We start from the raw sequence: 12,309 nt of genomic DNA, 5'->3' as shown, positions 1-12,309 counted from the left end.
CAAGGGCTGTGGGCACAGGGCTGGCAGTGCAGGGGCAGACTTGGGACCTGAGCTCTGGTGTGTCTGTGGGGAGCCCATGAAAGCCCCTAAGGAGCAAATCCCCAGCTCTGCAAGGTGTCCCCAGAGTCAGCCTCCAGGTGTGGTGGTTTCAAGAATGGGTGGAGCCCACTGTTCCTTCCTGAGAGCCTGGCTTGCAGCACCTGTGTCAGCTGTTGTGTGAGCCAGGCATGTGTTAGTCAGCACCACCAGGAGGGACTGGAACTCTCCCACAGGCTGGCAGGGCCTGCAGAGCTGACCATACACACCACAGATGCTGGGCACAGGTAGGCAGGTGGAGCTAGGTTTGCACTGTCCTGAGAGAGGCCATTAGGGACTGACCCCCTATGCTGTGGCTGCTGCTGTGGGCTGGCCCCACCAGGGCCTGGGGGTGCACCACCCACTGCTTTGGTTGAGAGCGGGTGCTGCAGCTGACTTAGAGGAAGAATGTGTAGGCAGGAGAGAGAGGAGGCCAGGAGGCTCAGGGCTGGTGCTGACCCCTGAAGCCACTGCACCCAGCTCAGGGAACCACAGCTCCATCTGCATAAACCCTGTGTGCTCCCCAGGTTGTATGGGCCCACCTCTGAGCTGGCAGAAGCCAATGCCCAGTACCTCATCCTTGGTTCCTCCCCAGGTTCTTCAGGAAACATGTGGGCACAGGCGGCTGCTCTGTGTCCCGGGGGTGGATGTTCAAGGGCCCTGGGCTAGCACAGCATCACCTGGGAAAGCCGTTCCAACAAGCCCCCCAAGGGCAACCACGGGAAGCGTGCCTCACCAGGACAGTCTCGCCATGGTACACAGGCCGACTTTGGCCAGTGGACAGGTTTCCTTTAGCCCCCATTTAAAATGTTTAAACCCAGATATACTATCTAGAGGTCTGGATTCCTGGTTTTAAAAGGCAGAAGGCCTGGCTGCACTGAGCTTCCACTCCCAACTGGATCAGCTGGAGCTGCCTAGCCGCAGCCCCCGCAGGCCGCAGTGGGCTCCCAGCACCGGGCTCTGCCCCCTAGATGCAGCGGCCCCATTGCACCCAACTTGTTGGAGACAGTGACACGCTGGCTTCCCTCTGGGGGTTGTGCTGGCCCACGCAGGGGGCTGGTGTTGAGCAGGAGACAAAGCTTCCTTTTGCAGTGGGATTTTATCCAGAGCCTCTCTGGAAGCCTGAGTTTGTGGTCTCTGACTCAGGGATCTGTGTCCTCAAGCAAACTCCAGGCTTTTCTTGGCATTTCTAAATCTGCCCGCGGGTGGGAGCGGAAGGGCAGCTGGGGCACTGGGTGGCACAGCTCCACAGGAGCCCTCCAGTCAGGGCCCATCCATACCCTGGGTGGGTTGGCGGAGCTGTGCTCAGCGGCACCCAAGTAGGTGCTGACTGCAAGAGCTCAGTCGGCAGGGTGGGCACCGTGACCTGGGCGTGTGCCCCATTGCAAGGTGGCACTGGGGCTGGGGAGCCTCTGTGTGAGCCACAATGTCCCAGGGGCAGAGCTGGGCAGGGTTGTGCTACGATTCTCCAGGGCGGACGCAGTATGCCATGGCTCTGAGGAAACAGCTTCCTATCCTGCAGGGGTCTCCTTGGCCTGTGTCAGGACTCCCCATGAGTGACTCTGCGCTAGGTCTGTTCTTTCTAGGGCTGGGGCAGCAGCAGTCCCCTGCACTGGTAGCCAGAGATGTGGGCTCCTCCCACCCAGTATGTGCTGAGTGGCCCTGGCAGGGTCCTGCTGAGCCACGCCTCCCCATCTGTAGTGTGGCAGGACCCTCTTTGTGGGAGAAGTGGGCACCACCAAGGCTGAGTGCCCAGCCCCAAGCACCCATCTCCCAACCTGGATGGCTCCAAACTAGCCCTCCTGCCAGGCCTAGGCTGCTACTATTGGGGGAAAGGCAGCCATGGCTTGGTTTATTCTAGAACCTTCAGGAACAAGAGTCTGCCCTGGAGCTGTGGGGGGGCTTGAGCTTCTGCAGAAGGAAGCCTCCAGGGGTGACCTCATCTTGGGGATCCCATCTTGGGAAGGGGCTGCCCTCAGAATCAGGATCTCACCCTAAGGGGCTTGGTGGCCAGGAGGGCCCACAGCAGGCCAAGGGCTAGGTGTCCACAGGGTGGGCAGCTCAGAGCTGGAGGCCTGAGGGCTGGAGGGGCTGTGGTGGCACGGGTGACCCCTGTGCTTTGTGGGCATCAGGAACCTACCTCGTCTTGGAAGCCAGACAGCAGCCGTGGGGCCACCCCTGGGCGGCCGCCAGCCCCCACCCTGTCAGGAGTGAGGGCCTGCAGGGGCCTGGGGCTTGCCCTGGGGTGCAGGGGAAACCAGGGCATCAGGAGAGGGGAGCCTGTTGTGTTCTGTAAGGATAGGGGTGGGAGGCAGTTGGGCAACAGGCAGATCCGAGCCTGAGGACAGCCTCGGGTGACCACCTGCCTGTCTCCCTCCCAAACAGCCTCTGAAGAAGCCGGGCTTTTCCACTCGAGGACCTAAGCCCCGAGCCCTGCTTCGTCCTTTGACAGAGGGTGGCGCCGTGTGAGGACAGCTCGCTTCCTAGAAACGGGTCTAGGTGTCCTGATGGCATAGTCCGGCGGTGCCCATGAGATCCACTGTGTGACCCCCAGCCTCTGTGCCTCCATAGGGGCCTTCCTTATGAGGCAGGGTTGGTGGGGCCGTGCAGCAGGAGCTGGGACCACAGAGGGACACACCGGGCTGGCAGGGACGCTGGGCCCACCCCTCGCGGTCCATCTTCCACTGGTTGTGCAGGGACCCTAAGCATAGAGCTGAGGGAAGGACCAGTGGACAAAGGCCAAAGAGCAGTCCAGGCCAGCGGGCACATGCCTACCCCCGTTCCTTGCCTGCCCTCTAATGCCTCTTCTCTCCCCTCCAGTTCTTGGTGAGCTGATCCTGCCCACCCAGGCAGTGCTGGCTTGGTGACCATCCTGGGTCTTAATGGCAAGAGCATTTGCCGGCTCCAGGCAGAGAGCCTCCCAGGCTGGGTCCTCTGATGGAGGTGGACTGGCATCGGAGGACAGGTGGAAATGAGCCACCTGCAGCCTGTTTGCTGCAGGGCAGGCTGGTGTCCAGAGGGGACTCCTCCTAGGCCACTTGCCCACCTCAGAGGCAGTGGCCTCTCTACAGGGTCACCGAGGGACCCAGGACTGACCACTTCACCCCTGCTGCCCACCTGGACCTCTTAGGCTCCCCTCAGCAGCGCCATATGCGATTCAGAGGGGGGCAACTGGGGAACTGGCCTCTCAGAGTGGAGAGGTAATTCAGGAGCTGCTTCAAAGGGAGGAAGACCTGAAGCTCCATGGGGTGGTGAGGCACGAGGGCCAGCCACAGAGGAGTCATCTGTCTCAGATGCAGGGCAGAGCCCTGGCTAGGGCAGAAGTCCAGCAGGAGCCATAACAGAGATGTGACTACTGCCCCCGAAGCCGCCCATGGCACAGTGAGAAAAGGGCCATTGACCTCATCCCCACAATGCCTGTCCCACCTGGCAGGGACCTGGCACCCAGCTAGTAGTGGTCAGCCTGTGGGCAGAGCTGGGCAGGGGCAGCTTGGACCCAAGAACTCAAGGTCTGGGACCTGACTTGGGTGCTCAGGACAAAGTACCCCCATGTACCTGCAGGGAGAGGAGGACCCTGCCCCTGGCTGGCAGCTGGGCCCCTGGCTGGGTGGCTGAGGTTGGTGGCTGGCGGCTGAGGCCCCTGGCTGGGTGGCTGAGGCTCCTGACTGGGTGGCTGAGGCCCCTTGCTGGTGGCTGAGACCCCTGGCTGGGTGGCTGAGGTTGGTGGCTGGTGGCTGAGACCCCTGGCTGGTGGCTGAGGCCCTAAGGCAGGGCACACAGCCCCACACTCAGGGCTGAGGCCTATGGCAGGCAGCTCTGCCCAGCTGGGAGTTCTCAATGGACCCTGCTTAGCCCGCAGGTGCCCTGCAGATGCATCTTGCAGCACTCAAGGACTGGACCCAGAAGGAGGCCAGGCTTCCTGGCCCCGTGGAAAAGTCACCTCCATTGTGAATCACATACTGTAGGGTGTGTGGCCAGTCCTACTGACTCCCACAGTCCCTGTGCCCCGTGTCCATTCCTGACCTCTGCCTCTGGGCTGGGCCTTGGGGCCTGCAGCGTTTCCTCCCCTGGCCAACAGCACTCCCTCTGTGAGGGCCCCTTTGCCCCTCCTCATGAGCAGTGCTGGGGAGCAGCTTCTAGGCCCTCCAGCAGTGCCACAGGTGGGGGCTGGAGTCCCCTCCTGTCCTAGGGACGGATCTTGGTGTGTGGTCTGTGGCCTCTGGACGTGACATCCACAAGGTATTCAGGACCCAGGCCTCTGACAACAGGCAGCCGGCCTGGCCTCGAGCCTCGAGCCTCGGGAGCAGGTGGGGCCCAGGGCGATATGTGTCCGACCCTGAGGCCTAGACTGGAGCCATTGTCCTGAGGCTGCACTGTGGGGTGGCCTGTGGCATCTGCATTTGCACACTGCCTGATGTCTGAAAGGTGTCACACGCCCCGGAGGCGAATGTGAAGTCCATGTAGGCTGCAGGTGCTGGGGCCTGTGGGTGCTAGTGCAGAAAGAGCAGCCATGCCAAGGGCTGTCACTCTTGGTGGGGTGGGGTGGGATGGGGGTGCAGAGTGGGCACCAACCCACCACAGGGTCACAGCATGCCACCCAGCAGGCACCCTCCAAGCCACACTGTAGGTGAATCCCTTCAGCCCCTGGTGCCCTGACACAGGCGGCCAAGTCTCATTTCACGGCCAGAGGCCTGCAGCCCGCTTGGTCCCAGAGCATCTACTGGGACACAGACCAGCTGGACTTGAACCCTGGCGGTCTGCTCTGGACCCTGCTCTTCCCCTCTGCAGGCAGCCCATCCTAGGCAGGAGGTGTGGGGAGGAGACCTGAAGGATCTGAGGGCAGCCTGCAGCACCCCAGGTGCTGTGCAGCCAGGGGCACCACTTAAGACTGCCCATGGGGGCAACTGCAGGCACGGGAGTGGGCGCTGTGGCCTGGATCTGGGCCCTCTGGCCTGTGCCCACGCCCCTCTCTGCTCCCGCAGCTTACACGCGGCCACCAGGTGGCGCTGTCGTCCATCAGCTACGTCGGCTGCTCGCTGTCCGTGCTCTGCCTGGCCGCCACGCTGGTCACCTTCGCAGCTCTGTCGTAAGTCACCCTGTCCCCGGCTCCGGGAGGTGGGCAGCTTCAAAGACATGTCGATGTCCCTGCCCTCCTGCATCTCCTCCTGGCGTTTGCAGTCCTATGGGACAGCCCAGCCCTGCTTGGGCCCAGTTCACCCTGGGCCGATGACCCTTACTCAGCGCCTGTGCCCTTAAATCTGCAGTGCAGGGAAGGGCTATGGAGTGGGGACCCAGGCTTCATCCACACAGGAAGGCCTGCAAAGACCCCCAGCCCAGACCCAGGCAAGGGCAGGTATGGCATCCGTGCTGATGGCCTGTTCCTCAGCAGGCCACACTGGGCATGTGGTCAGCTCTGAGGGCCCGGCTGTGCCAAGACAGACAGGGATACACTTGAGTGGGTATTGTCAGAGGTTAAGAGAGGAGGAAAGCCTACAAGACAGAATGAGGTGAGCTGCTCAGAGCAGGAGGTCAGGAAGCTCTGTCTGAGAGGAGGCATCTGAGCCACCATGCAGAGCCCTGCTTGGGAACAGCAGGTACAAATGCCCTGGGGCTGGAGGCGGGGGCTCAGACTGCAGGGCCACTGGGGCTGTGGAAGGGCAAGGATTCCATCAAAGAGCAATCGGGAGCCAGAACAATCCAAGCAAGGAGGGGCAACACTGGGCTGAGCTTTGTAAGACCCTGTTCAGGGGAATGGACATTGGGACCACTGTGGGGGCAACAGGTGCCCCGCCTGGGGAGGGGTGGCAGAGTCTGAGCTGACACTGGGACTCACGCCCCACTGTGTCCTCAGCTCTGTCAGCACCATTAGGAACCAGCGCTACCACATCCATGCCAACTTGTCCTTTGCTGTCCTGGTGGCCCAGGTCCTGCTGCTCATCAGCTTCCACGCTGAGCCGGGCACGGTGAGTGGGCAGCCCTCATGCTGGGGCCATCCTGCCTCCCTGACCTCACTGGGGGGCGCATGCAGATCTCCCCTGCGGCAGGGCTGGTCTCTGCAGAGGGAAGGCCAGGCCCTCTACTGGACAGGACACCATGCCTGGGAGGGACTCGGTGATGATTGGCCAGCCCTGAGCGGATACAGACAAACCCCAGGACCAGAAAGGGCAACCTGGACTCCCCAGGAAGAAAATGAGGCCACCTGAGCAGAAGCTGCCCGAGGCGGAGGCTGGGCCGACAGCAGACCCCTCACCACAGTCTCCCCATCTCCGCTGACCCCTAGATCCCCTGCCAGGTGCTGGCCATGCTCCTGCACTACTTCTTCCTGAGTGCCTTCGCCTGGATGCTGGTGGAAGGGCTGCACCTCTACAGCATGGTGGTCAAGGTCTTCGGCTCGGAGGACAGCAAGCACCTCTACTACTATGGGCTGGGCTGGGGTAGGTGGGCCGGGGTATGAGGGCAGACGCGGAGGGAGGTTGGGTGATGGTGCCTCCTGTGGCCGGGAGGAAGGAGCCCTGCTGGTCCAGGGCAAAGCTCCCACGTCTCCCGAACACTCCAACGTCCTGACGTGGCTCGGGGCTTGGTCTTACAGAGAACCCATGTTGGGCGTCTTGCCTTTCTGTTGACTGTCTCATGAATTCCTGCTTTCATCTCACCCTTCCTGCCTCCTGCTCAGGCCCTGTTCTCTCCTCCTGTGTGTGGGGACAGTATGGGCTCAGTGCCCACTGTGGGGTACCAGGCGTGCATTTCCTTCTTGGCGCTACTTTGGCTGCCCCGTGCTCCATGTGTGTGTGTTTCCGTGCACCTCAGAGTCTTTCTGGTTCTCAAACATCCTTCTCTGACCCCTTGCTGTTTGACCTCCACAGACTTGTGCCTCTCCTGCCTCTTCCTAGGATTTCTGCCCCTTCCCCTGGAATGGCTAGTCTGACTCGTGAGCTTGTGGGGTTTGTTGTACAGTTGGTAAATTGCTGTGCTGGGAAGTGAGCAGATGGCCGCTGTGGCTTGGACAGGTGCTCTGCGCACCGCTCAGGCCTGTCTCTGTTTCCTCTTTGATTTTCCTCTAGTTGTTTGTCCCTGGAGAGCGGGTCCTGAAGTCACCACCTGCTGTGTTGTGACTTCTCCCTTCAGTTCTGTGGGTTCTGCTTCCAGTGTTGGGGCTCTGCTCTGGGTCAGGAGCACAGCCTTGGCAAGAGCACGGCCCCTGGCACGCTGGAGGCTCACCTGAAGGGTCCCCCCAACCCCTCCCTGTGAGATGTGGGCCACCACAGGCTCCTCCAAGTGCCAGTGGGTTGCTGTTGTTCCCAGCAAGGGCCTAGGGCACACCCCACTCCATGGCCCTTTGCAGGGGGCTTTGAGGCCAGTCTTTGAGGTGCAGGCCTAGTGGGGTCCCTTGCCAGGCTCTCCCTGCCTCTTCTCCCCGGTGGGGTGCTCTGGGACCTTCCTCTTCCTGGTGCACACTCAGGCCCCATCCCTTTCCAGGGTGTGCCCTTGGCTCCAGCTCTCCACACTCCTCCAACGGACTCGGGTCCCACGCGGAACACTTTAGAGTGTTGTGGTCTAACCCCCTGCTTCTCTCCTGGGAAAATTCCCCAAGGCCAGGGGCAGGGGGACATGGCCTCTGCCCTGAAAGCCAGCTGAGAAGGGACAGAGAGGTCCCATGTTCCTAGCCCACCTACCATGGGGCCCTGCACACTGCCAGCTGGAGCCAGAAGACAGGAAGCCCCTGCAGCTGCTGCCCCTGGCTCAGGGTTCCAAGACATGGGGTTCTGGGAGTGGGAGGCGGGGTCTTGCCCTGGGTGGGGCGGTTGATGAGGCCTGTGGTGTCCACAGTGCTGGAGCTGTGGCTTCCTTGCACGCATGGGGCTGGTGGGGAAGCCGGAGTTGAGTTCTCAGCCAGAGTAGGGGATTTTCCTGAGTGAACTTGCCTTCGTTTGCTGGGCACCTTAGGAAAATGCACAGACTGAAAGTTTGTTTAAACCACTTAGCCAGAGTGTCTGTGCCCGGGCCTGGGCGTCCTCTCCCATGGACAGCCGGTGAGTTGGACTCTTACCCATGCTGGGGCGTCCGGGCGAGCACAGGGCCCCCTTTCTGCAAGGCTTGGGCTGTTACCTGGCGTTCTTACCATTGCTGCGAGGTGTGGATCCGGCTCTGGGGACCTGCTGCCTGTTTCTAGTTTTCTCCAAATAGATTTAATTTTCGCAGCCCTCATCATGCAAGGAGGAGATTAAGCTTGTTTACTTTGTGCTTTGAATTGGCAAATGTAATTTATTTGAGGATGAAGTGGAGTTAAATTATGCATCCCTCATGGCCTCCCAGGGGAGCAGGGAGCAGTGAGCAGGGGACCTGGGCCCCTCCTCCCCACTGCAGCTGGCCCTGCAGGGAATCCCTGAGGTCTGCTCAGAGTCCCGGGCCCGCCTTGCTGCCCCTGCTGCAGGGTCACCGTTTGCACACACTGGCCCCAAGTCCAAATGTCTACCCCTGTCCACTCCCAGCGAGCCCAATTCCAGTGTGACCAGCTCCCGCAGTCCTTCCTGACTCCCCAGGGGAGAGCTGCTTCTTCCTGTGAGTCTGACTCCATTAGCAAGGGTTTAGAAGGTGATTGCCGGCCACCTGCAGTTTTCCAGTTTCTCCAAGGAAAGAAGAATCACGCCATTTAGAGGCGCAGGCGTGCGCACGCAGCATGTGAATAATAAGCCCCAGCAAAGACAGAGGAATGTACTGAAAGGGTTGACGAATCCGTCCTGAGGGGGAGAGAGGAGCCCAGTGAGAGGAGCCGCCGAGGTCGGGTGGGAGTGTGTGTGATAATCGAGTCAATGCAGCCTGCAGGAGCCATGTTGGAGAAAAGTGGGTTATTTGCCAATACTTGAAAATTGAGGGACTTTGCATAAAATTACCAAGTTCTTTTGAAGAACGAGGAGGTCCACGCACACCGAGTTTGTATTCCTGCTAGGCAGCACAGGCTGCAACTGTGCGGCTTCTGATACAGACGCCTGCGGTCCCTGCAGGGTTTGAGTCTGTGGCCCCGAAGCAAGCTGCGTACAAACAGAGCCAGGCGGTCCTCAGCCCTCCATCTATCTCCCTGTCAGCTTCCCCTTAATTAATTTCATCAGGAGCCCGTGAGCTGCGTCCGTCATCCCAACCCAGCTCCTTGGCTTTGGGCCTAAGTAAAGACAGTCTCCAGGCAGCGGGCTCTCCCGGCCTCTGCCATTAATTAAGAAGGAGCTGGAGGCTGACCCAGAGCAGGAGAGGCCACACTGCAGGCGGAGCCCTTGGAGCCCTGGAGACGGACGCTTGTTCCTCACCTGGCCATGCACCAACCTGCGGGCAGTACCATGCTCTGGAAGCCCCGAGGCTGTTCAGAGCTGAGGTGGGGACACAGGGTGGTCAAGTCAGCCACTGTCCTTGAGGCTTGCTGGGGGCCAGGTGCTCTGCAGGGACTGTGAGGGGCATGAGGTGAGTGGAGTGGCACCGCCCCCAGGAGTGTGGGGGCACCCAGGAGAGGATGGGAGGGTGAGAAGCAGAGTCTGTACCTCCCTGCAAGAGAGGAATCTGATCACAAGCTCAGCAGGGGAGGAAAGTGGCCTGTTTTATTTCCCTTTATTGCAATCCAGTCTCTCTCATGAGACTGGGACATTCAGTAATTCATTTATTCCACATTTGAAGCAAAGTGTTTCAGGGGCAAGATTCTTTCCAAGGTGTTTAATTTAAAAACAAAATCCGAAACCCTGGTATTCAAGAAGGGGGCGGCGGGACCCTCCCCCCAGGGTGCTGGGCAGCTGTGGCCTGGAGGTGCTGGGAGGACAGCCTGCCCGTCTTCTCCTCCAGTGCAGAACCTGCCAGGAGGGAACCAAGAGCCACCCCGTGTTCCCACCCCATCTTTAGTTCAGGAATCTGAGAAATACGGCTTCCTCCCGAGGAGCCTTGATCACCCTCTGGGGAAGGCCCAGGTGGAACAGGGAGCTGGCCCTGGCTGTCCTTCTGCAGAGGGTGGAGAGCAGGGACACCCCATGGGGCCACTGCGCCAGATCTAGCTTCCTGCAGGGTGCTCTGCTCTCTGAGCCCCTGGGTGAGTTGTTTGCAGAAACAGGTTCACGAGGGCTCTGCCTCAGAGCATAGGTGTGTGTGCAGGACTGGCTGCCGGAGCGGGTGCCGTGGTGGCTCAGCCTGGGCCATGCTGCGATGTGTCTCCCCTTCAGTCACAGGCACATTCACCTCTGACCCTTCCCAGCTGCAGGGGGAGATTGGAGGCCAGCTCACCTGGGGTCAGGGCAGAGCCTCTAAAACCAATCCAACCCTTGAATCCCTTCTTTGCTGAGACACTGAAATCTCTGGGAATTGCCAGTCCAGGTGTTTTTTCTTAGATTTCCCTTGACCTCCACCTCTTCCGCACAGTCTGATGGCTTTGTAAATCATTGAAAGCACTTAATTAGTCACACTTAGTCCAGCTCAAACTGGCTTAGGCAAGCAGGGAGTCTAATGGCTTACCTAATGAAAAAGGTCCAGGGTGGTGGACTTCAGCTTGATCCACAGTCACCATCTGCCCTCCTTGCCAGGCATGGTGGCACACGCCTGTCACCCCAGTGACTGGGGAGTCTGAGATGGGATGATCACAAAGTTCCAGGCCAGTCTCAGCAACTTAGTGAGGTCCTGTCTCAAAAATAAGGGGGCTGGGAATATAGCTGAGAGGTAGAGTGCCCCTGGGTTAGATCCCCAGTACAAAAAAATTTTTTAAAAATTTTGCTTTCCTTAACATTCTCTAAGTTGGTGCTGCATCTCTGCCCTGGATGCCAAGGCAGCTGGGTGGATAAGGGTCCCCCTGGTCCTCGCCCTCCCAGGAACCAGTGGGAGCTTCTCGCACAGCCGTGTCAAAGAAGTCCCTTAACAGGGTCTCATTGGTCCATCAGGGCTAAATGCCCTGACCAGTCACTGTGGCCAAGCACTGGATGTCCCAGCAGCCCCTGTGGGTCACCTGCCTCTAGAGCCAGGGACAGGAGGTCCCTGAGTCACATGGATGGTGAGGTGGTGTGGCTCCCTGAGCAGCACTGTCTCAAACATTGGCTGCTTGGGCACTGTGTCCGCGACAGTGCAGCTGGTCGCCCAGGACTCCAGGGCCAATTGAGCTAGCTCCCTCCCCGCCTCCCTGTGGATCTTCAGGGGGTCTCAACTGACACCACTGATTCTGTCCCATGATCCTCTGCACTGTGGGGGCTCTGCCAATGATTCCCCCTAGGGCTGCAGTGCACTGTGAGGAGGTCTGTCCCATGATCCTCCTGGGGCTGCAGTGCACTTTGAGGAGATTTGTCCCGTGATCTTCCTGGGGATGCAGTGCACTATGAGGAGGTCTGCCCATGATCCTCCTGGGGCTGCAGTGCGCTGTGAGGATGTCTGTTTCATGATCCTCTGGGGATGAAGTGCACTGTGAAGAGGTCTGTTCCATGATCCTCCTGGGGCTTCAGTGCACTGTGGAAGGCTCTCCCTATGATTCTCCTTGGGGTGCAGTGCACTTGAGGAGGTCTTTCCTATGATCCTCCTGGGGATGCAGTGCACTATGAGGAGGTGTGTCTTATGATCTTCCTTGGGCTACAGTGCTCTGTGTGGAGGTCTGTCCCATGATCCTTCTGGGGCTTCAGTGCACTGTGGATGGCTCTCCCTATGATTCTCCTTGGGGTGCAGTGTACTATGGGGTCAGCAGAACCTCTGGCCTCCTACCTGATGCCTAGGGGCTCACCATTATAACAGAAATGCCTTTAGCTCTTGTCACAGTCCCTCTGGGCCAGCTCCACCTGGTGAGAGCCTCAGGTCACACAAGCTGAGTGGGGCTTCCTTACCTGTCAGTGCAGCTGGCCTGTCCCTGGGATAGACTCCTGGGCTTCTTGGCTAGAGCCTGGGAGGGTGAGTGGGTGTGAGTGCCCACGCCTGGCCTCCATTGCCCATGCTTCCTTGAGGGCAGGGGCTCTGTGGCCAGCATCGGCTGAAGTTGGTGTAACAGAGGAAGTGGGCGGGCTGACAAGCTCTCTCTCCTCTCCACAGGGTCTCCGCTACTCATCTGCATCATCACCATAGCATCTGCCTTGGATAGTTACGGGACCAGTGACAAGTGAGTGAGGTGTCCTGGCAGTGTCTTGTGTTTGGAGGGTCCTCCATGGGGAAGGGCACCAGTAGGCCTGCTGGCCTTGGCCCTCTGTTGTTCTAGCTGCAGGGCTCACTGGTCCCTTGCCCCAGGCCCTGGCAGTGCGA

At 59.9% G+C, this 12,309-nt stretch overlaps 1 protein-coding gene across 1 annotated transcript in view; it reads left to right on the top strand.

The window, feature by feature from the left end:
* Positions 1 to 12,309, top strand: part of Adgrd1 (adhesion G protein-coupled receptor D1) — a 111,628-nt gene that overhangs the window by 86,301 nt on the left and 13,018 nt on the right. The window contains exons 18-21 of the mRNA XM_027952019.2: positions 5,058 to 5,161; positions 5,927 to 6,038; positions 6,356 to 6,509; positions 12,103 to 12,169. Of these exons, the coding sequence (XP_027807820.2) occupies positions 5,058 to 5,161; positions 5,927 to 6,038; positions 6,356 to 6,509; positions 12,103 to 12,169 (437 nt within the window). The remainder of the gene's footprint in view (positions 1 to 5,057; positions 5,162 to 5,926; positions 6,039 to 6,355; positions 6,510 to 12,102; positions 12,170 to 12,309) is intronic.

The sequence above is a fragment of the Marmota flaviventris genome, chromosome 1 (genome assembly GCF_047511675.1).
Source record: "Marmota flaviventris isolate mMarFla1 chromosome 1, mMarFla1.hap1, whole genome shotgun sequence".
NCBI lineage: Eukaryota > Metazoa > Chordata > Mammalia > Rodentia > Sciuridae > Marmota > Marmota flaviventris.
Note: the sequence above shows the minus strand (reverse complement) of the source record. Positions and strands in the feature narration are given on the sequence as shown.